The sequence below is a fragment of the Aphis gossypii genome, chromosome 1 (assembly GCF_020184175.1).
Source record: "Aphis gossypii isolate Hap1 chromosome 1, ASM2018417v2, whole genome shotgun sequence".
Taxonomy (NCBI): domain Eukaryota; kingdom Metazoa; phylum Arthropoda; class Insecta; order Hemiptera; family Aphididae; genus Aphis; species Aphis gossypii.
This window is the reverse complement of record NC_065530.1, coordinates 20,511,407-20,539,255: the sequence shown is the minus strand read 5'-3', so window position 1 is coordinate 20,539,255 and position 27,849 is coordinate 20,511,407. Positions and strand designations below refer to the sequence as shown.

General features: G+C 25.8%; 1 protein-coding gene across 5 annotated transcripts in view; it reads right to left on the bottom strand.

Moving 5' to 3' along the window:
• Window positions 1–349: 349 nt before the first annotated feature.
• The window catches only part of LOC114125321 (transcription factor 21), a 124,698-nt gene continuing 97,198 nt past the window's right edge, over window positions 350–27,849 (bottom strand). For all 5 annotated transcript variants that reach the window (XM_050207713.1, XM_050207704.1, XM_027988923.2 and 2 more), the window contains exon 3: window positions 350–720. In XM_050207713.1, the coding sequence (XP_050063670.1) occupies window positions 565–720 (156 nt within the window). In that variant the 3' untranslated portion in view covers window positions 350–564. The remainder of the gene's footprint in view (window positions 721–27,849) is intronic.

Sequence of the window (27,849 nt, the reverse complement as noted above, 5' to 3'; positions counted from 1 at the left end):
CTTATTATCAAGCTATATAAATATGTCAATTAAACAAATATTAAAAGCATTTATTCAATGCAATTTTTTCAGATGTAAAACAAAGGATAATAATTTATTTGTACACCGTATAGTATCTCTAATATTATTCAAAACAGTATCATATCAGGTATCTTTTTTTATCTAAAAACAATCGGTGTTTGGAATTTTGGAAATGATTTTTGATTAGGTAACTTGACTTTTCGGTAAAAAAATTACCTACTTTGTAAATATTTTACTTGTGAATCGTCAGATATATTTTGTCACAGTCAATAGTCTTAGATATACCGTATTGTTATATTATATGGTAAATGTACCCTCATAAAATCAGTTGTTATTGTTTTCATTATTTTTATTAAATAATAAATATTTTATGATTGAACAGATTATATTAAATTTCGTACAAATCCATAAATTAAATGTTAACCTATCATAAAATAAGAATACAAATATATTACAGGTGTCTAATTAATAATTATGATTGTTTCAAATTTATTTTAAGCACCTAGGTCTATATTAAATAAAATATACATGAATGACAAATATTCACGAATTGATAGATGATTTGTAGTAAGTGTCGTAAGTTGAATATGATTTTCCTTCCAGTGTATTATTATAACTATCATAACAGTTGTATCTGTAGTCATCGTCATCAGGCGATGAACATTCTTTCACGGTGTTGTGTGCGTTGTATGGCCAAGTCTGTAATAAAAAATATAAATAAATATATTATAAATTGATATAATAACTACCTATTATAGATATTAAAAAAGACAATAATTAAAATTCGCAGTCATTTCAGTCGACAATAATCTAATAACTTACTAATACCAGTAGGTATAATAATTATTCATTTTCAGCTCTAGTAATAATGAGCAGAGCCGTGCCGTGGGAAGGGGGCCTTGGGGGCATGTACCCCGGGCGCATGGTTTAAACTATTAAAAGGGGACGCCAAAATTTTTTTTTATAATATTAGAGGGCTAATATTTTTTATTTTGCCCCGGGCGCTAAATCTTAACGGCACGGCTCTGATAATGAGAATTATCAAATTCCTAACAAATAAATACCCAGGTAGATAAAAGTTATTTTGTTTCAATATATTCCTGAATCTTAGCATTTACAAATGAGTTGAATTTAGTCAATGTCATACTTTTATATTTATACCATTGGATTTTAAAAAAAAGATAAATTCACGCGTATACTGTAATGATATGCTCATATATCATAATTGTAAATTGCTTGTTTTTATTTAATAAAATAAATAAAGGTCAAGTTGTCGCACGCAGATAATACTTATAACCCAAATATCTTAAATCACTGATGAAAGGAACGATTTATATTATTTGGTCACGTAAGATATTATACATAGTTGTGATAGTGTAGCGCAACAGATGTGACCTATTTCGTGTGCCGCCGGAGACAATGGATGGTCCAGTAAAGGCCTCTATCGCCGGAGATAAAGACAATTTCTTTGTAACATAGAGACCTTTGATCAGGCCACCGACGACTCTGGTCGGCTTGACCAAGTCGTCTCTTCTTATCAGTGCATTAGCATCCTTCAAAGAATTAAGTGCATGAGCATCCAAGACATCTCAACACCATATTGCGAGCGACAACTAGACCGTTTCCTTTTTTTTTTTTTAATCAAAATTAAACAGTGTTACTCTATTTCAATCTAAGTGTTTAAAAACCTTTATCAATATAATTACGTCAACTGCGCATTCAAACACAGCTGCGAATAATTTAAGGTGCATGCGCATTTATATTTATATAATCATACAATTTTAAATACTATATTTTATTTATTAAATTTATTATAATTTAATAATTAATATTTTACTACAACGGTGTACTAGATAATTCTCGATTTACGATCTCGAGAACCCTCCGACGATCAGGAGGAAGGTATAATTACATGAATTTTAATAACTTATAATAAATCCGGCAATCATTCAAGGCTTGTGTCCCTTGTGTTTGCCTAGCATATTTTATTTAAAATACATAACTACTAACCATAACAATATTTATACCTTACACTTTTATTTAGAGATATTTTATTTTGATGTACCTTTAAATTTTTATACTTATTTTTTATTTCTTTTATTTTTGAGTTATTATACTCTATTTATAATGAGATCGTACTCCGACGGTCGACTTCTTCGCATAGGTGTGGCCTCGTTGTGCAGCGCTAGCATACCCGATCAGAATTCTGAACTGTTGTTGAAGTTAGGTTGGTACTTAAATATTTAATTAATATTTAATTAAATACTTAATTGGAAAATTAAATAAAATATTATTTGTACAACTGCACAAAGATTAATTAACATACGATAACAATAATTATTTTATTAAGTTATTTTTAGATTTAAGAAAATTAATAATCTTTGAAGCTGTATAAACATAAATTATTATAACAATAGCACATAATATTATTATAACGATATCAATATACGAATGATTAATGCCGCTATCTCTAAATTCATGTACAAAGGCGGGTTATTAACATGTATGAAAAGGACTACGACGGTCAACACGACGCTCAGTCACTCACCTAACACTTTTTCAATAAATATTCCATTTTTCTGTTGATTTTTATAAATATAATAAATGTAATTCTCTGTAACTCTCTCTTTTGATTTATTTATTATAATATTTCAATATACCTCTTTCTCTTCTGATTATTTATTATCTACTACAGTACAATACCAAGCCGGATAAAATACAGCTAATGACCATAAGTTATTCGAAAGGTAAGCAAAAAATATACATAATAAATATCTCTTATACATTACCACTTCTTAAAAGGGAAAGATTTTCATACCCATCCTCCATTTTATATTTCATAAAATGATGAGTTGAAGATATTATATAACTGAAAAAAAAATATTTAAGTACAATCCTATACTTTAACTTTATATCATATTTTTAACTCATTACAAGTAGTAGAATTTACAAGGTATTTGTGCGGTATTTTAGCTTATAGGCTATAGGCACTATTACATTCAAGTGCTAATAATCTATATAATTTCCAGCTGTTTTTAATAGTGACTTCGGTGGACACTTCTTCAAAATTCGTCGGGCAACCATACTACCTATCTTAATTCGGGGGTACAACACAACATTATCAATATCCAATATTTTATAGATTCATTGTATATCAACTAGAGGGCGGTAGTAGTCTGATAAATATAATGTATATTATGTTGTGCCATATGATGAACGCCTTTTCCTGTCATTATACTAGTGGTGGGTGGTCGACCGATTTAACGACCCTTTTACAAATTAATCACGTAAAAATCGTTAAAATTCAATAACTGTACCGATGTTATAATGATTATTTATTATTATATTGGAAAATGAATACAATTTAAATTTAATTTTAAAATAGTTATGCAACTTTTTTGTTTATAATAATCGGTTATTATGACTAATTTTGACTAGTCTTTTGAATGTATTAAAATATTCATGAATAAAGTAAGTAGGTAATGCTATATTAAATATGAATAAGGTAACATTAAATAATAAAAAGTGTATTAGCAGCGAGTGATTGGTAAAACTGCTCAACATTTTAGGTTTGCTATAACTTTCCTGATTTTTAAGGTCCGTGATATTACGGTCCGAATATTCACATTCCGGAATTCTATTGATCGGAATCAATTATTTCCTGGGATTTTACATGCGTCCAGTAATTTTGTATAAATTATTTTTTCTTAATTACTAAAATATATTTTTATTGTTTATCAAGACTTCAACAATTTATTTTTTAAATATAAAAAGTTCAAATGCATCATTTAAAATGTAATATTGAAATAATAACAAAAATACACAATTTAGATTTTTGTAAATATTTAATAAGAAAATTAATGTCTATAGTACAAATATCAGGTAAAGCCTCTAGAAAGGTTAGAAAACATAAAAATCAATTGTTCTCAATCGTTTTATGCTGTTTTACCGTTACCCAGCATTACAATGTAGTATATACCTGCTAGAGACGGTATTCGAACCAACCCGGGTCGATACAGTAATAAACAGGTAGGAATATTGGGACACACAATCATCCCACAACTGTCACTGTAACATTAGCAGCGGGTGGTAGGGTGCCTTAAATGAACCATTGAAAAATATTGTCCTTTTATAAAAAAAATAGCCTGTATTTTAACGATAGTTTCTGGTGGGGTTTCGGATCGGTAATCGCCAGTTACAAGGCTACTGTAGTTCAGTCTAAGACAATTTGTGTGCGTAGATGGTTGCAATATATACCTAAGTATTTGGTCAACGTATGCCTTAACATCATATCCGTTTCACAACTTTGCAGACTGGTATCATGACTCAATCAGCAAAAACTATATTCGACGAGGCGTGGGCGGCTGTACTTTCCAGCAACAAAAGTGAAGAAGAGGCTAGTATAAACATTGAAAGGTATAATTTTCTAGTCAGAGGGCTTAAAAAACTAAAAGTAAAGTATGCAAACGGAGGAACTAAAACGCCCATCGATTGCTGGTTTCTTCAGAAATATAACATTGCGATCATGGAAAGTCGTGAATGGCTGGTGAAGCCGTCGTCACGGAAAAATGCCTCCAAGTTCCTCAAGTACGTGATCGTAGAGGATCTGTTTGACGTGCTACACGAGGCGCACCAGAGCATCGACCACGGTACCTTTGATGAGATGCTCGTTCTACTCAGTAACAGATACTGTAATGTGTCCAGTGAAGCGGTGAAGACGTACATGAAACTGTGCCAATACTGCACAAACCGGGATGCAATGCTCCAGGAAACTCTGAAAATAGGATTGGAGCAACAGGAGCTGCAGCCGATATTGCCGTCTCTCCCGTCTGACGTAAGTGATTCTTATTTTTCGGCTCACTTCGAATTCATAAACATGCATCAAAACACCTGCGATGGTTATGCATACATCATGGTTCACTGGTATCTTTCAAACCTATTCATTAACCTGGTGCCGCTCCATAATATAGAGCCTAAGAATGTAGCTGCCGGCTTGTTAGATATTTACTCAACGTTTGGAATACCAAATTTTATCAATGCACCATTTGATGTGACGTACATCTATTCAGTTATTAAACACATTAACTCAGTGTGGCAAGAGGAAAAGTCAATGGTGTTCAGAAATTCGAATGATGTGGAAAACATACACTATGACACGAGTATAATGCAGCATATAATTGAACTGTGCGTGAACGACGCCGATTTCCAGATCAACTGGCCGTTGAAACTCAAATACCTACAGTTTAAGATGAACAACCAGATAAAACCTGGTAAGTTATTAGCTGAATTTTTGTATCTTTATTGAAAATAGGATATGGATGAGACGGGGTCTAAAACTAAACCAAAAACGAAAATGACATTTTCAGTTTAACAATAATGTATGTGTGAGTTTATATATGTAGAGTGAAACATTTCATTTTTATATTTATGTGAATGGTTTTTTTTAGAGCATTAAAAATCACTTCTTTCATCTTTGAAGGTGGCTTTTTTACAGAAGTGAATAAACACAGTAGATATTTTTTTTACGTGAATCTAGTTATTGTTTTTTCTATGCATTTTAAACATTATTAGTTTAGAGACTATATTTTTTCACCAAATATTTATGATGGAATTTCCTTAATGATAAAATGTTCAAAGTATTGCCATTCTCTTTGATTATTTATAGAAATCGGATACTTACGAATTTTTTAAACTATTTCAATAAATATATGAGCGAAAATATTTTTTGGTGAGTAAAATGGTTTGAAAATTGAATACAAAGTTCATCACAAGCTAGAATTTCCCACATAAAAATGTAGATAAAATTCGTCAAAATCACGAAAATATTTTACCAACAATCTAGATTAGTATAATATGTACTTTTGATTTCGTTGTGCGCAAGTCGTCGATTTTCAGTTAAAAAATTTTGAATTTGCGTTAACGAGTTGCAGCGGTACTTCGGTCCACGAGAGAAAGCACCCGTTTCGCGAATGTAAACTGACAACAAGGACCGATGTTGAACGATGCTAATTTGATCAGTGTGTCAAATTGGTGGGAGAGGGGATAGGGTGCGCAAGTTTGAACGCATTTTAGTCGCCGCCCATTTGCGTTTATCATGTGCTGGATTATAAAATATTTAATCTTTAAATCTAAGTTTCTTAAAAATAAATAAAACATTAGTTTATGTTTATATTGGTGCCTAAGTACATTTCAATGATATGTGGAAAACAATTTTTATTTAATTTGATATTTATAGGAAAAATAATAGTTTTCCACTTAAGCAATTCAGTTATTTTGTTATAATTGAATACATGATATTTATGTAAACTAAAACATTTTTAACTGTTATTTGATTTATAATTTTCTATACTGAATACAATTTTTGGAATACCTATTTGGAACTAATTTTAAGTTATTTATAAGCTTTTTTAATTTTAAATTTTGAATTTTATTTTTATAATTATTATTTAAATTATTTATGTGTAATAAATATAATAAACGACAAAAATCAATTTTTTGTATAGATAGTTAAAATTAGATATATAAACAAACAATTTCCAACATTCTTTCCTTAAACGGTTTTAATTATTTCGTTGTAATTTAAAAAATATTATTGTTGGGGCATGACATTTTCACCATTGCCATTATGTATATTATTATTTACTAAAAATAATAAAAATAAATATTTTTTTAATATTCTAATTGTTTAATCATAGTTGTTAGGTATTATAAGGGTATTTAAAAACAAAAATAAATTATAAAACATAAAATTCAAAAAATATTTATACAAATTTATCCATGTATCTATCGCCATGAATTGACTTAAAAGTTTATGACATTAATGTATGATATAAATGTTATGTTATTAATTATAATAATAAAATATATCATACATAATGGTATAACATTTTTCGGTTTATTCGATTTCGTCCATTGTCGTCATCCATAAGCCATAATCCGTAAAAATATAGTCTAACAGCCTGTATTTTCTCAGAATTGTTTTTTATATATAATCATTTATGATCGAAATCAAATTGAACACATTCATTATTATCCAATGGCATATTGGCATGGTACACTCGAAATTTGCTATACAGCGGGGTGACTTCTCCGAATTTTCAACTATATTTTGACGATTAACATACTTAGCATACCTAAAATGTATTTTGTCTCATACGTTCCCCTATACAAAAACCTAAAATGACATTATTATGCCTAAAATTATTTACATACATTTTACAATATTTTTCCTAATAACTGTTTACTTTTTATTTAGGCTCAGACGTATCTCCATGTCAAGAAATGTTTAATATGATTGGACGTAGGATGTAAATTCCATCAGGAATGCCAGCGGTGGGGTTACCAAGTCGGCGAGGATTACTTTTCCAATTACACAGGTGTCACCCTATTGTTTTCCGAAATAACCTTTTTTAAGTAAATAAGTAATATTGTTTTTTTTCTATCATTGAGACACATTTTTTGAATATACATAGGTATACTAACAAATACTATTATGACTTGATTAAGGATTATATTAATAATTTTCTTAATTAAAAGTTGTTATAATTTTTAGTGATTGGTAAAACAATTAAATTATATTAGAGTTTTATGACATTTTTTTTTTACTTTACCTCTATATTTTATGTATAAGTACATAAATACATTATTTTGGGAGCCAATTAGTATTTTAATGCAATCAGGCTATTTATATTTGGAACACATAAGCATATGAGGACATCACTGAGTTTTATTAATACAGCGTTTCGATTTTCCTTATAATAGTAGAACTGATCAAGTTGGTCGACACCTCTGAATAAACATCATGCAAATATATCAATTTTTCACTAAACTATTAACTCAAAAAAAAATGTTAGTTGATTGGCCACGTATATCCATTTCAGTATTTCATATTTTTAATGTACAAACATATAATGCATAATAACTAAATATTTATACAATATACATATTATAATATGCTTCTGTAATTGTTTGTTTAAAGTTTAAAGTCTCTAACACTGTACTTACAGCTACTACCTAAAAGCAATTGACGGTTTTATATATAATGGTTAGATTCCTTATGTGCCGCTTAAGTTTTAATTACCTGGTATAGGTATTTATTAGTCATAAGCATTGGTATATCCAATTATATTATACATATTATAATTATAACCATATTTTGATATTTTTAGTTTCTATATTTACCTATATGTTTTCATAATTATCTATCACTTTTATCATTTACTATAAATAGTACTATTTATAATCAATACTATTGTATGACGTATTCAGGCTCATATACAGAAGCGGTGGTTAAAAGTTTCAATATCCTCAGAAAATAAAAAAAATTATGTAACATAAATTGTTTTTAAATTTAATACGCTCCCTTCCCCCCTCTCGGCATTTTTTTTTTGTGTACATGCCTGTATATACTTTAAATATACCATAAGGATTTAAAAGTTAATAAAAATACCTAATGATCCCTTTTTACTTTATATTGCATCACTATAATATTATTATCAAAACAACAAAATCTTACTATAACACACTAATTTATGTAATTTATGTAATTTATGTAACTTATGATTATCTAATAATATAATATAATTTAATTATAATTAAATGTATATTATAATTATTGTTGTAAGAATAGATATTTAATTGTATGATACAGTATTATCTAAAATTTAAATCGGACAACATTTTTCAAACGTTCAAAAATATGCATATTATATTTAAAAAGGATATATTTATAATTTTGTCTGATTATTTTTAATTCAACATTTAGATCATTAACAACCGTTTTCTACATTATTTATTTTAATTTTCTTAATTACATTGATATAAATTCAAAAATTATTAAAATATTCATAAATAAAATAAGTTGATGCATTAAATTTGAATAAAGTAACTTTTAATAATAAATAGTTTAGTGCTGTGAATTATATTCTCGTTAACGATATAGATAAAGTATATGGTAATAAGTCATTCAAACAAATAAAATTATATTTTAATAGTTTAAATATTATTTTAAATAACTAATTAATATTTAATATAATATAATTTGATATTAGAGATATAAGTCCATTTAAAATTATTTATTTAAACATTAAAAATAAATTTGTTTAAGTTCTAACTATTATAATAATGTATAGATTGTAATTAGTCATTTTTAACAATAAAAAAATATCCTGTCTTATAAATATTTTAAGTGTAGGTAGGTATAGGAACCAATACAATTTTTGGAACCATCGTTTCATTAGAATACTGCATATTTTAGTGTTTTGGGTTTGAAATTTGGTTACTTGTTATTGCAATAAAATAAGATTAGTTTTTTATAGATTGTAATAAATTTCAATTGACAAAACTAATTTGTACCTACATAAATGTATATTTAATATTATTATGTTACAAGAATACAAAACCAGATTTATTATTCGAAAACAAATGAACGACTTCGTGAGTTTTAAGCTGAAAGAAATATTGAGAGCAAACTAAGGATTTTAGGTGTAAAATCTCGTGTAGAGTTATGAAATATCTTAAGGAAAAGATTTTTCGCTAAAAGGTAAATAATATTCACAAACGAGAAAATGTCTGGCGCACACGTATACATTGCATATAATAGGTAAACTACTAAGCTATACAGTCATACGTACTCACATGAACGAATACAATACAGTAGGTATAGGTATACATATTACTATTATCATGAGCACTCCGTTCAAGCGTTAACAGTACCTACACGTACTTACTGTGGACGACATAATAATATTATATTTGAAAAGTATATATTCAGATATACAGGGTGATTTTCCAAGCATAACCCCTATAAATTTTTAATATGATGATTTTTTTTTTTTTTTTTTTTGAAAGCGTTATTGTTACTTGATCAAAATTCAAACGAATAGTTTCTAAGTAATTAAAATGTACATAATAAAGATAATAATTTTTAAATAATGATTTAACAAAAACATAAAATAGGTAAATGTAATATTTAATCTGAAAATTAATATACTCGAAAAAGTCTTACAGATTATAAAATGTCAACAGAAAGAATTTATGTTAATTTCGAATTTACTTCGGATAATACAATGAATAAGATTTAGTCATTAGGAAACTCACGAATTCATCATTTATCCACAAAAGGCGATCATAGTACAATAATATGTAGAATATCAAAATTGAGTATTTCTGTAAAATAGGAATTAAAGTATGCTGAATAATTTGATTATGGACTAAATAAAATTAGATTTTAAATTATTGTTTTTTATTTTCGTAAATTAGTATTTATTATTATTATATATTCTAATAATAAATTTTAACTCATAAAATATAGTTACATAACTTTTTACAATATATGGCTATATTATTACTACCTGCAGTGGTGCAAATTATCAACTCCCATATTATTTATATTTTAAATCATTTTTATATTAACGTAGTTAAATGTTCCTTTTGAACAATATTTTTAATCAATTAAAACAATTCAATAAGACAGGTAATAGAATCAGTTAGTAGTGTACGAATGTACAAGTACCTATTCAATTATTCCCAACATACCAGTACACGATACTTCCTTTATTACTTAATTTTGGTAAACACTCGAAAATATGGTTCTTAATAATAGTAATATGTATTGTAATGCCATTAAGTGCAGTAGAGAAAATAAAAGTGTAATTTAATATATTAAGTTAAAAAATAACTCGATTATTTATCAATTTTATTTATCATTCAAAATGTAATCATAAATTCTTAAAATTAGATTTTATATTCATTTTAAAAATGTAAGTAGAAATCGTCTATACTACTACATACCCAAACCATACAATCCATTTAAAACCATCTAAACAAAATATTTTTGCGTGGATTGACTCATAAGTCATAAGAGATGATCTTTGATCTGGTGAAAAATAGAAGCTAACCAAAACCTTAATTAAATAAGTAAACCTACTATAAAATTGCAAAAATTAGAATTTCTATACATCTATTATTAAAGGAAAAATGGCGGTGAGAATACTTGGTGAATCACCCTGTTTATAGTAATATTATATTCTACTCGAATTTTGCATAAAAATATGTATATATATTTTACCGATGTCCCCGTCTTCGACGCATTTAGGCAATTGGTATTCGGAACCCGTGCGGAAAAAAATGCAACGATGACGACAATGTATAGACCATCTCCGTCACTGAGTATAATGATACTGTAAATGGTAAGTCCATAATATTATATTATGTGTTAAAGTTAAAAGTTAAATAGTATTGCGTTATGCTAGTTTGGTATTGTATTATTTGTATTTATTATTTTATACACAACGAACGTTAGGGATAAAAGATAAAAATGAGATGTAAGTCGCTGTTCAGAAAAACACTTGAAAAAACACAAACGAACGTAAACGACACTAAATAATAGACCTTTCTCAAAAACATGATGTCGGAATGTTGAACTCAAATCATATTTCAAGTCATATTATTTACCATATCAATTTATTTAAAAATCAATAGATAAAAATGCACGTGTTCAATATATTTTTATAAGAGGTTTTTTACCCGTAACACCGATGCGTTCCGTCACTTGTTTATTTTAGTAATATTTAACTTTTTGTTCTATCTTTCTCCTTTCTATAACTGACGACGAAAGCACAATTGAAATACCATCGTCACGCTGCCATCGCCGTCGAGAGAGGAGATGTGACAAATTGCACCTGTCCAACCATTTGTCTCTTTTGGCACGGTAGTCCAACCCATTAGTCAAATACTATTCTTCTCCACTGTCAGTACTATTTATAAGTTGCCGTTTTTTTTTTAAAAAAAATCTCAGGCACCAGTACCACTACTCAGCATGAAGTCGGCGTTGCTTTTTTATTTCGTATGTCGACCACCATATTCTTATTAATGATGCGACATTATAGTAATGGTTCAGACCCGTCCGAAACGGTAGTCCTTTGAATCAAAAAGTGTACTATCTCTGTCTCTCTCTCACACTCACATAAATGCAGTTTATAATATGCAGAATGATTCTTTAATCAAATCACACTCGTTATTTAAAAATCTATAAGTGATTTTAAAAAATAGTTTTCTTGTAAAATGTCTAATCAAAATAATACAAATATTTTTATCATTATATTTCCTTAAGTTTTTCATTTTTTTTTTTTTTTTTGAAATGATAGTGACGCACATTTAATTGCGTGTTATAAAGCAAAATATTTTTCAACATTTTTTGATACAAAAAAATTGAAATTCAGATAAATTGTTACATGTTTGTGAATTGTCTCGGATTTTATATAATTTGTTAATTTTTATTATTATGAGTTATGACAAATAAAAATAGTAGCTTAAGATATAATTTAAAACTTAATATATAATATAGTGATTTATTTTGTATTTTCATGAAGCTTATTTATATAGAATAAAAAATATTTGAATATTTTTTCTCATTTATGAGAAATTTTTAATCCGTAAAAAAGTACCCACATTTTCGTTTCATTTTAATAAATTATAATAATATGATATTATAATCTTTTTTTAAGTAGCTAGACGTTTTGACCTATAAAATAATATACATTTATGATTTTTTTTATTTGTATTTATATTAATAACATTAATATATGTTATGTACCTATAATGTTATTATTTTTTATTATTATTATTAAATTAAATTTTTTAATATTACAAATTAATTACCTTGTAATTTGTATGCAGTTTTAAGTATAAAGATAAGCTTTATTATAATATGGTTTTGATTTTAGTTTCTGTAGAATATTCCGTCATACGAATGCGTATTTCTAGTAAGTTAATCAGTTCTCCGTATCATTTAATTTCGTTGATTAGGTACCTTATGAATATTCATTACGGAAATTCATTTGGTTAGGGTCAGTTATTCAGTTGAGACGAGGTGCTATGTTATACGAATTTCACATCAAAGAAGTGCACATGTAAAAAAATGGCATGATGTCATGATGTATAATTCAGCGAGACAACTCGACCGTAGTTGTCAAAATTTATAAATATTTACGTATTAGGTCATTAGATACCTATTATTATTTGTATAACTTTCGTTTTTATTTTTATAAATGTTATCATAACATAATATGCTTAATTTAAAAATCATATACACAAATTTTGTGTAACATACATAATATAATATATTGTATGGACACGGGGCGACTCACAAGAAGGGTAAGGATGATCAGAAAGACCTTTGATCCTGATACTGGGAAATTATTATGCAGATAAATGATTTAGTTCTCGATATTGTATATAGTATATAGACAATTTTAATTGTTTCTTTATATTATATTATAATAATTAAATATAATTTATTATTATACTTGTAAAAGGCGAATTTAAAGTATTTATTAGACAATAAATTATTATGTACATAATTATATAGTATATTTATTCTACATATTCGTTTATAGTTAAAAATGTCACGATTGTCATCTTTATTTTTATAACCATGATTAGCTAATAACTTAGGTAGTTAAGAATAAAGTTAGTTTATCTTGATTATGATCTACTGTACAAATAAAACGACGAACTACGATGTTATCAATATCATGGCAATAACATTCTAATTAATAAGGTAGGTACTAATCATATCTTCAGTAAACAATAATTCATATATTATATATTTATATTGTTTAAACTTCATACACAAAGAGAACACAACTGGGCTGCGACCAAAACTCGTCCATTGTATATTACCAAACATTCCAATTACTACTATATTGTAGAAATATTAGCGTCTACCACGACAACCTCCCCTCCCCTCTCGCGCGTAAATGGTGCAGTTATCCTGATCGTGATAAGAAGTATTATAACATAATATTGTACCAATCTTAAAAATATTTAAATGTTAAATATTTTTTTTTGAAAATTGTATGTAAAAATAAGTAAATTCTAAATGGGTGACATAATTACATTGTATATATTATTATTATATTTTATATTTCCTAGCTTTTTTTCCGTTAATTACTATATAGGCTTCGTCAATATTTATTCTACAAAAAATATCTTCAAGTAATTGTCTTTTTTTTTTTTTATATATAACGAATTTTCGATATTTTCTAACTACTTTTAATTTATTGATACTAATCAATCATACATTTATTAAGAAAAAGTCAAGCCACAAGCTTAATACTTACACAGTCCTCAAATTCTACAAAGGTATTATACTAAAATGATCAAAAGTTGGCGATATTGGAAAATGTATAATATATTAATATCTATGATTTTTATGGAATATAGAAATAAATTTACTATGACATTTATTTAAAAAATAAATAGATTAAAATCAATTGCAGAAGAAGATAATATCGATGAAAATGCTACCAGAGAAAAAGTACATATTTTTTGGTTCAATCGTGAAATTTTTACGCTTTAAAAACAGTCGTCAAAGATGAAAAATCTGCTAAATTTTAAACGTTTGTTGTTTTACAAACCCTTAAATAATTTGTATTTTGTGAATGTAAGAAAAATGTCAGACCCACGCACTCTTCGAGGGATGTGAAATTGTGCACTGGTGGCGAATATATTTTGAATACATAGGCATTGCAGGTAAATACGGTAGACCAATAAACTATTTGGGATAAAACTTAGGTCGACCAGAACCGTCAATTCACCATAGGAGGCATTCTTCAGAAGGCTCACTACGCAGGTAAAAATAAACAACCAGATAAAAGCAAACGACCCGTTATGTTATATATTAGCCTGCTTGGTTCCTGAAAATCTTCCGTGTCGAATTGAAAATAAATTCCTCAGACAACCATCATAAAATGAACGGCCACGTATTCTATAAATGGTTTGTTAAAAATGTACTATTACTAAATGCCATTATTTTCATGGATAATACCTCCTATTATTCATTGAAAAAAGACCCAAATCCAGTCGGAGCACCTACAAAAATCATCCCGTAATAAAAGGTACATATGTATTGTTATTCATTATATTGGATGGTAGTAGAATATTTTTTTTCGTTTTCAGAAGTTCACTGTGATGTATTTTAAAGGGATACTGGGTTCTGATATTATTTTTTTAAAAAAAATATTATAATATATTATAATAAAATACTATAATGAGTGAAATTTGTTGCCTAATATTAGTTGATAATCAATAATAAAGAAATTCCAATTTATATTCAACCAAAAAAAAATCTGTCCTCTATCCAGCGGTTCTCAACCTGTGGTAGCGTAACGCGTACCACTAAAAAACATATACGTATACGTTATTAATAACAAAAAAAAAAAGCAAAAATATGGTAAGGTGGTACGAAAAAATTTTCAAACTGTGTAGGTGGTACGCGAATACAAAAAGGTTGAGAACCGCTACACTATACTATAAGTTTACTATCGGTTAAACTTTGTATATATATATATATATATATATATATTATATATACATAATATTAAATTTCCCTTATAAATAATCTAGGAAAAATAAGCATGGAAATTTTTTTTTTAAAAACCCAGGAGCTCACTCTGTTGTATAATTATTGCCCCGGATATTTTTGATACAGGATATTTTTTTCACCGGACCAAACGTCACGGATCTTTTGTCGCCGGGTATTATTTACCGGATCAAATGACGCGTCACCGTATCGAGTGAATCTCGTGATAGCAGAATAATACTTGTATAAATATAAACACTTGTATTTACTTTTAAACGCTAAAAATATCAACTAGATGTAATTTCTATTAGAAATCTACCCTAAAGCTGGAAAATTTAAGGACTAAAAAACGTTGAAACTACTGTTTTTTTTTTGTTTTAAACTTTTTATTTGTTTTTTTTTTTAACCCTGAATTTAGTCCTTAGACGACTATAGATAAAAAATACTATGAAATTTGTTTCTTATTTCAAATATATATTTATTATAACAATATCTAATATTATATACATATTATGACTAAATTACTATAAATTGTTTTTATTTATACTTATTTACAGTTAAATATAATATAATGTATTGTTTTTTTTTTTTAATTAATTAATTAATTAATATAGACATTTTAATGTAAATTTATCATTATTTTTTATTAAGGGTTATTTTTCCTGGAGTTATTTTTCGGCTATACCATTAATATTTGGTTCTGCAATGTTCTGAATTTACATAATCCATCTAAAATACTTGATTAGAAACAGTATTTAAATGATAACTTATAAATAATAATATAGTATTAACTAATATCGTAATCTATTGTCTTTTTTAAAAAAATAAATAGGTTTTTTTAGTTCCAATCTGAATATTTATACATTTTTAGAAATTAAATTAAAACTAAATTCTGTTAATTTAAGAAACATCGAAAATAAAATTTAGTATCAGATAAAATAGTTAAATAAAAATAAAATAACAAGGTTAGATTTTGTAAATATCTTATTTTAAAAGTATAAATCTAATTTTTGAATAATATTTTGATTGATATTATTATTATTTATTTATGTATACATTTTTTATTGACTGATTTTATTTAAAAGCGTTATTTATTTATTTATTTATTATTTGTATTATATTATTTATTATATTTAATGTATATTTGTTTTTTTTTTATAAATTATTTGTTATACATTCAATAACAATAAATTATAAAATAAATGTATTATTTATTTGACAATTAGTTATTTAAGAACCTCTGATAAATAATATACGAATCGCATTACTAATCTTTTCGGATTCAATTCGTGTACACCTTTTTTACGGAACGCAACTCATATGCTCCAATTTCCAATTATATTTTAAAAGATACAAAATATAATAAAAAAGAAAGGTAAGATCATAAACCAACTAATGGGTCAAAAAAATTTGACAATTATTTCATAGACGAGTTCGCTAAATAAATCTGTTTACAACACCACAATTTATTTGCGGGTATCCTACAACAAAAATACATTAGAGTCATTAAAAACTGGATAAGACTCAAAGAGATCTCGATTCGCGGGTGTGATTTTCATCATCAAAGTAAAGATTTTATATTACTATTTTTTAGCTTAAATTATTTCTAAAAATATAAAAAGACATTCTAGATGGATATAGAAATGAGACTTTTTTTATTTATCGAAAAGTATTGATTTTGAATAATCCCTTTCCTATACATCGACCATTTAATATACACATTCGTATTATGTAAAATATACGTGTTACTCCGACGAGTAAAATAAAAATAACTGGTCGTCTAATCGATTAAGTGGTCCTAGTTCTATCTCTCTTTATATTGTTCTCCATATTTAAAAAAAAATGTGTCCAAGACTAATATATCCTTATAGCTACAGACTAAAAGTCTAGATAATATATAAAAATCTGAATGTGCAACAATACAATAAATTATAATAATACGTTAGTCTTTTATCCATTAAAAAAAAAAAGTAACTATAAAAGAGTTGACTATGAGTTTGAGATTTTTAACAATATTGATGTTAGGTGCAGGAACTAAAATAAATAAATTAAATAAATTAAATGTATTACGAAAATAATGTATTTCTACGAATTAATGATTTATTAATCATCGAACGTTTGCGCGTCGCCTGCAGAGACGAATATATCGAGAAAGTAGAATGTGGTAATGACATTAACGTAAATATATTAATTACATTTTTGTAAAAATATCAATATTTAAGAAACTTTAAACGTCATATAAAAGTATAAGGCCTTGTTTAGTTTACGGTATTTTTCACTAACTTGCTTTTAATAAGAGATAACTTCTGGCTTAAGAAATAAAGAAGAAGTTTGATAACATTTTCAAATGGGTGCTTTTATTAGTTACTCGTATTTTATAGTAAACTTAGTATAGTAAATATCACCTAGAATCAAATTATTACTCATATGTGTACATTTTAATTTGATAGTATGACAATGAATAAGAAAACAGTCCAAATTGTGGTTTTCCGGATCGAAGTTTATTTTTCAAATTTCAAATTTAATAAGACTTGACTATTTATAATACATAGGTATATATGACGAGGTATAACATATAAGATTTACGAATTATATGAACCCAAGGATACTTTCATGAAAATCGTTAAAGCATAAGAGGTTAAGCAAATTGGCATCTTGAGTCAACTTTTCCTTGATTAAATTTGAATATTATATATTGTTTGATTTATGTTTCATGTATAAGTAATGGCCTACGTTAAACGCCTTATAACTAGTGTATGATTTTCTTTTATAAATATCCAATTGTTTTATTACACCACATGGCATACGCATATTAATCACATAATCTACATATAATTTTAATGCCAAACAAAATAAAAATCAAATAATTTTTTGTGTACTAATTAATTTTAGAATAAAAAATAATTAAATAACATAGTATTGATTAAATAATGCTATTTTCGAGTACAATCAAAATCATAAAAACATATCTTTCGTTGGAACTTTGCAAACAATGCTATTATATTATATTAATTTTTGAGATATTAAAGAAACATTACGTGAACGATATAATTAAGTGAATTCAGTAAACACAGATATTTATGATTCTATTGATGTTTACATTAAAATATAATATTATGCAATGCCCATGGTTATATAAGATAGTGGATTGAAGTTTCAGCGAAATCCGTTTTAATTTTTAACTGCACAACATAAATATAAACAATATAAATATTATTTAGTTTCTGAAGACGTAAATTAAAATTTTTAAAAATAATATTGAAAAAAACTTGACAAACTATTTTGAAATTTGTGTTCTTAAAATGTTCTTAATTTAGAGATCTGTAATTTAATTTTAATTAATAATTCAGGTAAGTACACTTTTCCTCTGCATTAAATAATAAATATAACCAGAAACGATGTATGAGATTAAATTATCAATGATTTAATAATATAAAATTGAGTAGTTTATTTATAATTGATGATTTAATTTAATAAGGGTGTATTTAAAGTTCGAAGTTACTGTAGTTACCTATTAGTTTTCATTTAACGAATGTTTATTTGTGTACTGAATTAGTTATTATTAGATAATTTCATTTATATTTTGAACAATTCTTATAAAATAGATGTAAAAAATTATACTTGTGTTGTATAGTTTGTAACAAACAAAACCCGTCGTTATAGACACCACGCATGTTTTCTCGATGTGTTAACATGGGTTCATTTTTTAAAAGGTCGTGGGTCGTGGGGACGGTGACGATATACGTTGTGTTTGTGAGTCATGGCGAAGAAACTAATAAGCTACGAAAAATGCGAATGATTAGATGAAATGGGCCTCGATGAAATTAAGACCCTATAGGCGTTAAAAAAATGTGATAAAAAAGGAGACATTGATGTTGAATAATAAATGCAAACTTTTAAACAGTCTTAATCTAACCAAAAAGTCGAAAAATAAACAACAATCAACGTGTTTTTAAGACGATTTATTCAGATTTTAAAATGTAAACGTGCGCCATTACTGCTTGAAAATATATATTAACTACTACAATATACATATTTAATTATGTTTTGATTCAATTGTTACCTTGTTTGTTGAATTTTGAGTGAACATTAAGTAAATATTTAAAGTTTAAATAGAATAGATATAAAAATACAATTTTATTGAAATTATTTCGTGGAGAAAAAAGAGCTAAGTGACAAACCTAATAAATTGCAAAACTGTAAAAACACACTGTCAGTTGCACAGGAATGTGAAAATGGTTATGTTAGTTGATCCCAAGTAAAAACATAATAATTAATAATTTGTTGTGTTAGTGTGCTACAGAATATTCATCGAAGAACAAACCAGAACTTGATAACAATTAATATTAACTATTAAATATAGTTACATTACATTTGTATATTTCTTAATTTTGTTGTTCAATACACAAATGTAAAGTTATAAATTTTATAACAATTACATTTTATAAATATCAAATAAATTTAAAACGATTTTGTGTTTCAAAGAATTAAAATACTATGAATGATTTTTTATTAATGTAACAATCTTAAGAAATGTAAAAGATGAACGAATAAACATAAAATTCAAATTATGTTTATCTATACTCCTACACAAGGTGTTTACTGTCTAGCCTCTAAAATGTTCAATATTTTGAATCACGAGGTACAGGTCATAATTTTATTCCACGAAGATTCTAATAAAAACATCTATTTTTAGCGTTCCAGTGAATAGGTGCAAATTGTTTAAGTGAAAGTTTTTAGTATTTTAGTAAAATGCTTCTTTCAAAAATTTTGTTAAGTAAGACTTAAAAATATAAAAATAACTCTTACATTTTGCTTCAGTGGTTACTTAAATATTATGCATATATATGTATTATCTTTCACGAAAAATTAGGGTATAAATAAAAAAAAAATATTGTATTTAGTTTTGAAATGTATATATTTTAATTTATTTTTGTAGCTAGACGTTTAATGTATTTTAATATTAATTTTAAAGTTAGGTAGGTGCATGGGTACATGGCATTAAGTCATAAATAATTAATGATAATCCTCATAATTTATAATATACCTGCATAAATTATAATATATTATCTGAAATATAATTTTAGGGTTACAAGAAAATAGCAAAATCTTGAAAAATATTTTTATAATTACAGAATTAAAAATGAGTTAAATTTAATAACTAAATAGAAGTATAAGTACTTATAAAATATTTATTTTAAATTTATATTTAAATATAAGTCTTTTATGTATAAATGAGTTAATATTCTTAAGTTCAGTTTGATTTGATTTATTAAAACGGCCTATTTTTCTATACCAGGATCGGAATTTTTTTTTGTTTATGTAAATTTTGAATTTTTTTACAATTATTTTAGATTAGTTTTCATTTTCATACGCTCATGATAGTAATTTTTTTTAAAGTTGATCATTTTTTTTTTTATCATTATTGTTATTATTATTAAAAAATAGCCTCGACAACTATGATTATTGGCTTGACTTAAAATATTGACAGAAATAATATACAAGTGAAAAAAATAAATGTTTACATCATGAGACTAGGTGATATTTTTGGATTATACAAGAAATGTGATTGAGTGTATACAAAAAGGAAAGAAAAAACAATTAATAAATAAAAACAATACTTAGAAACTGAGCTATTTTATTACGAATTTATTGATTGAATATTTTGATTAGATTGATATTTCTAGAAATTGAATTGTAACAATTGTTTAATTTTGTGCTACATTTTTAATTTTGAAATATGAATAAATCAATTAATATGCTTAAATGTATAATAATTTAGTTTATTTGTTTTAGAAACTTGTAATTATTTTTACGAGAAAATTATTAACAAATGTTGTATTATCATAATTATTTTAAATAAATATTTTTAATAATACATTACACTTAATTTGAAGATAAAGCTGCTGTTAGTTTTTTTTTTATCAATATGTATATAACACTAAACTATAATTGACTTGGTAGAACTATGATATTATATTACTCAATTGAGTACCGATTAAACGAAACAACGATTTTAAAATAGAAAATTTAAATCTTGTTTCAAATTAAATGTACAATGATATTATATTTAATACATAATTATAAAACAAGATTTTAATAACACTACTATCACAGTATTGCAGTATAATAATAACATTGAAATTTAACTTGAATTTATACGTATCTAATACTGTGCACGGCTAATATAATAATATTTACCTATAATATAAAATGAATTATTAGGTATGTATCTATTTACATAATTTATGTATTACTACTTCGGCTTCGGTTATTAACTTCGTTTCATTGAATCACATTTTGAAGAATACGTGATTGGACATGTTATTTTGGAGACAGTTCTGGGTGACGCATATTATTATATATTTCTTGTTTATCTTTAAATAAATTATAATTCCGAAACATGTGAATGAAAATACATTTTAATTGAAAAATATCAGACGAAAATTCACAGATCGTGTTAATTAACATAGTTTCTATTAGTATAAAGATACAGGTAAACCAATAGTGAAACAAGTAGTATTTGATTTGGGTATCTGGTGAATGGTGATCAAAGAGTAATAGTTCTACCATCTGAATAGGTATGTACTTATTTAGTACAGTATTTGGTGTTTCAGTGGTGCAATAATTATCCTAGTATAGTGGTCACTATAGATTGGAGTACACTATAGATTGGAGTAAAGTTTGAAATGTAATAACATGAAAAAAAAACGATTATGATAGTAGTACTACAATGATATTACTTAATTTAGTTAAACATTTTTTTAAATATTGAGGAATAATAAAACTTTACAACATTCACATTATCAAAATAAACACAGCTGAAAATCTACAAATATAGTATAAAAAATTTCTACTCATATAAAATAACTTAAAAATTTTATAATTTTCCGAATACATACAATTCAATTATAAATTACAACCATCAAAAACCTCCCATCTTCCAGGATAAAATCGTTTAAATTTCATTTCAAATAGTATATATAATATATAGATAATTTAATAATAATTATAAGATGTTTCATTGTTTTTATGCTTTAAAAATCCATCAGCATATTATTATTTTATTGCAAAACAAGAGCTTTCACACAATTAAACTAAATTTAGAAGAAAAAAAGTAATAATATTTAAAAATACATGTCAACAATAATAAAAACAATTTATTTTTAATCTTTGTATTAAATTGTATTAAATTTTCAAGTATTTTACCAATTAAATATTTTTTTAAAATTATTATTTGTAACAAAAGTATGAATTAAAAAAATATAAAATAAAATACAACAATTTATGTAAAATAATTCCACATATTATATATTCAAATAATTTACTTCATACTAGCTATTATAATTACTTAATATATTTATTCTAAATCAGCAGTTATAAATTAACATTTTTATAAGAATGTATGATAATATAACAACTTATATCCCAAGGTATATTATTAAGTATTATACTTTAAATTTTTTATTTTATAAAAAAACAATATCACAGTAAATCATAATAAATAATTTTTACCACAAAGCAAACGATTAATAAAATATTAAAATTAATTCGAAATGCAGTTAATATATATAAGAGATTTATTTTTTTTTTTTAAATATTGGTCTGCACAAAATAATACCGATAATTTTATAAAACATTTTGTATTGTGTTAAATAGGTGTTCTTTAATCTCGAAATATGTATTTTTATGCAGTAACATTGTTCGTATATGCTTTGCTCAAATAGGTTTCAAAATTATATTAGAAAAACATCTTTATTTTGGTAAATATTGTTTTTTTATGTCATGAATCTATGCATATCGCATGTGTGTATTATGTATTACTTTATTGGAGAATAAAAAATTAGGAATGCTAACCCAATTTATGTTATACAATCTTAAAAAAAAACGCACACACACAAGAATATTAAAACTTTGTCTCCGGTGTCTAATGTCTAATAAACAACAGAATAATAATATAATTGTTATAGCCCTAGACACAGAACCTCAACACGTGCACTAAGTGTGTGAAAAATAATATAAACACATGACACGCCTATACAATGTTATTTACTAATCATACTCAACTCTTTTTTTTCATTTAATAATAAAAATTATTCAAATTCCATTTCATTGAATTTTTAAATATCTTTAAGGACCTTATTTTCACATTCTCAAGATTTTTAGTGTTACCTAAGAAATATTCGCTATGACGATATAACTTTTTCTTCAAATAGGAACCTACACCCTGCCCCCTCCCCTTGCACTGTAAATTATTTAGTGAATGATTTCTTGAAAATCTTAATGTAGGTAATTCAAAATAAAATAAACGTGTAGTTTTTCAGTAGTTAAAACGCTTTTAAAAAAGATAAAAAAATTAGTTGTACGATATAATAAAATTGATGTATAATACCAGATCCAGTATTAATTATACTAAATTATTTTTATTGATTATAAATATCAACGAATTAATATTATAATTAGTGAACTATTCAAATTATCAAAACCTTAACATCCTCCTAATATATTATCACAAACCTATAATCTTTAGTAAGTACACAAAATTAAATTACTCAACAATTTCTAATTTGAATTTTATTACTCTGAAGCGACCACAGCGATCTTATCAACTTAACCTCGATATTCTCTTAACTGGGCTAGAGTGGCAGTGTGTACGGATGAAGATAGGAGCAGTCGTTGAGGTCGTATCAACTTTAAATATATTTAAAAATTCCAAAACATCAGATTTTGAATGACTGCAAAAAGGGGAAGCATCTGTATATAAGTAGATAGGTACACATAATATAATACATATGTGCAATGTGCTCTGTTGGCTGTGGCGCCGTTCACACATATATGTAACTCGGAGGCCATTGATTAGTGTACAACTGTGACAGTAAGGGTAAGGGAAAAAATTTAAGACGTTTGAACGCTCACAAATAATCCAAATAAAATCTAACGATGTAGGTTTACGTACGATCTTTAAGGTTTACGGACGTTTGCTCGGCATCGTAAATCAAGACTCTTGTTTTCGTTCGGAAATTTATTGACGATACGCCACCGGATTTTATGTGTAAATAACATGGCGACTCTTTAACCATGACATGGTTCTCGGTTTTTCTTTTCTTTTTATTACTCTAAAGTCTGTATAATAAATATATAATTTTATGCAAGCCCATAAAATGTGTCGAAGAATACATATATGATTGAGATGATTATTTAGTTGCACGCTTCACGTGTACGACAGCAGTAAGTTCAACTATGTTATTATTGTTATAATATTATGTGTTTATATCTGAATACTATACTGTAGAAAAAATAGAACAGGCCGTGATTACAACAATAAATGTATATACAAACGACTAAAACATATTTTGTTATCGAAAACGTGAAAACTTATACCTAAACTTTAACCTAATGACCAAGCGAACACTTGAACAAGGAATCGGATTCATGTGGTCAAGATCCTATACCCTGCTCCCTGAAAAAAACCAACATTGTTTTAGAACTATTCCATATAGAATTGTGATATTAAACGACGAAAATAAAAATGTAATACAATGCGCACACTACAAAGTTGGCCGCAAATTTGCAATGTCGTATAACTATGAAGTATAAATTATAAAAATTGTATAGTATAACTTAACTCATATATTATTTGTACAATAATTGTGGATTTTAATTTGTTTATCATATGATATGAATCGATATTAATCAGTATAATTACACATGTGTTATAAGCTTTTTCTATTTTGTTGCATTCATTATATTATTTTAATTAATAGTCAATAGTCATGCATTGATTTATTACCATAAAAGATTTTAAATCTGGATAGAGACTAAACAATTTTGTTCACTTAAAAAAAATCTTTGGTTTGTGATACATCAGATTTATATTATGAAAATACTTGAGGAAAAAGACATAATCATTTAGTTTTATCGAAAAATGATATAACCGGCAAATACAATAAAATGTGTTTTTCTTTTGAAAATTATAGAAATTTGACAAACCAAATTATTGGAGTACATTATATTATTATTAAAACGTAATATGTATTCTAATTTATATATCTATTAATTATTTTCTTAATTAAATTAGTTTTCGATTTATACCTAACTTTATTCCAGTAATATCTTAACAAAACAAAAAACATTAAACAAACCTATAGAGTATTCTTTATATTTCTATACTTTACAAGTTCCAATACTACAGTTGATTAAGTGAACAAGAGTACATATTAATATATAAATATATACTTAATTTTCTCTCAGAAAACAAATGACCGAGATAAAATGTATTATTTAAAATTAAATTCAAAAAATAATGGATATTTATAAAAACTTAAAGTTATATCATGATAACTTGATATTGTTTAATCATTCTGTAGACCAAGTTAAATAAGCGTAATTATTTTATGTAATTATAAAATATTGAATACTATTTAATTCACCAGTTATCATTATTTATCTTGTCGAGTTTTCAAATATGTGTTACCAATAATATATTATTTAAAGAAAAAAAAGCTTCATTCAAATTTATTTAAATTAATCATAATATTATATAATAACTAATAACTCTTTATTTATTATGTAGCTAGTATAATGATTAGGATACATCGAATAAACTGTTTATAAAACTATGATTTATCTGAATTTAATATAAAATTAATTAGCATAATAATTTACCTAATCTGTGATTCGAGGGGTACCTACTTATGGATAAAGTATATAGTTTTAAACTAACCTTGTACACAATTTTACTATGCTTATATATTTGTATATTATATATTATTATATAATACGCGATAAGTATATTAAATATTTATTTCAGTGCTAAAATATAACTTTTGTTCATTATTCAGAATATCCTTTAAGTATCAAACTTCAATATTGCTTTTAATTTGATATACCTAATAACAACCCGTGTTCAATAAATATAAAATACAATTTGAATTATAAAATATAAAATTGGAAAAAATACGTGTATACTAAACAATATAAATAGCCATTTTAACTAAAACAATTAAACGTTTTTAAATGTTAATGCAAGTATACACAATTATATTTTTATTTTGTTTTTAAGTAAGTATTTTATTATTTAAATCAATTATACAAAACAAAAAAATTATTTTAATAATAAAAAAAACAACTGTAGGTAGAGTAAATTAATTATTAATAATGATTACTAATATAAAGGTTTATTATTTATGATATATCATTATTATTAAATAAATGTAATTAAATCAATTTAAATGAGTTGGGTTCGTTATTCGATTTTGTAATGAAAATGAAAATGTCAATAAGTATAAATAATATTTTAGTATTCAAATGTATTAAAACGAAAAAAAAGTGTACCGCTCACAAAAAAACCAACCACTTCAAACGCTATCTCGACGAAAATTAATCAAGTCCATCACTTTATGGTTTGTTAGGTTCTAAACGAGTTAATCATTTTCCCTTTTGCAATCATTAACGAACCGACAATTTTTTTTACACGATAAAGATTTGTCGAATCCTTGGATAAATTATGTTTAGTTATAGGTTATTATTATTATTATTTTATATTGTTAGGTTGAACTAAATTACATTATTTAAATGAAAAGAACTGAAATACTTATGCCCTAGGGCCTAGAGAATATTACGCTCGTTAGATTTAAAAATTCAATAATCCCACTGATCAATTTATTACTAATGATGTTGTACGACAGGGTCTAGCTATTTACTATTTTAGCACTCAAACTGTTTTTAAATACAATATTGTAAATAGTACACCGAAGACATAAATGTATAATTATTATTTACCTTACCTATGTCTACGAGTAAAGTATACTCAACATACATAGTATGAGTATTATGACCATATGGGACAACTATAATGTAGGGCAAGAATCGACCGTAACGTTTGTCATCACACACTAACCTATAGGCTATAATATTATAGTAGCTTGTAAAATCAAAACAACAAACTTGTTCTTACTGTTTTATCGAGTGGAAATCAAATTAATAAATGAATAATCATTATATCAACACATCTTGTTGTCCAATACAAATAAAAAGAGAATATCACATTATTATATGTCTATCAACGTATTATCGCACAGGTACGCCATCGAGAGCTTATTTTATGGTCCATATAATATGAATAATATGCAATAATTCTACGAACAAAATAAGCAAACTTATCGACTTGTTCAGTGTTTCGGGACAGACCGATATTTAGATTTACAGCTGGATTTTATTCTACAATACAATATTTCCAATACGCAGTAGCAAGATAATTTCAAAGAGGTAGATTTAAAATTAGTTCCCTTCCTCCCCTCAAAAGTTCTCAAGAAAAATTACTGGAAAACTGTAAAATATTTTTTTATGTCTAACTTCACCAGTGATTTAAATTATCATAACTGCGTAGGTATTTATTTATTTAAATTTTCAACGTCTCGAGAGATAGGAGTGCAGAGTAAAATAGAATTAAAGTGCAATATGAT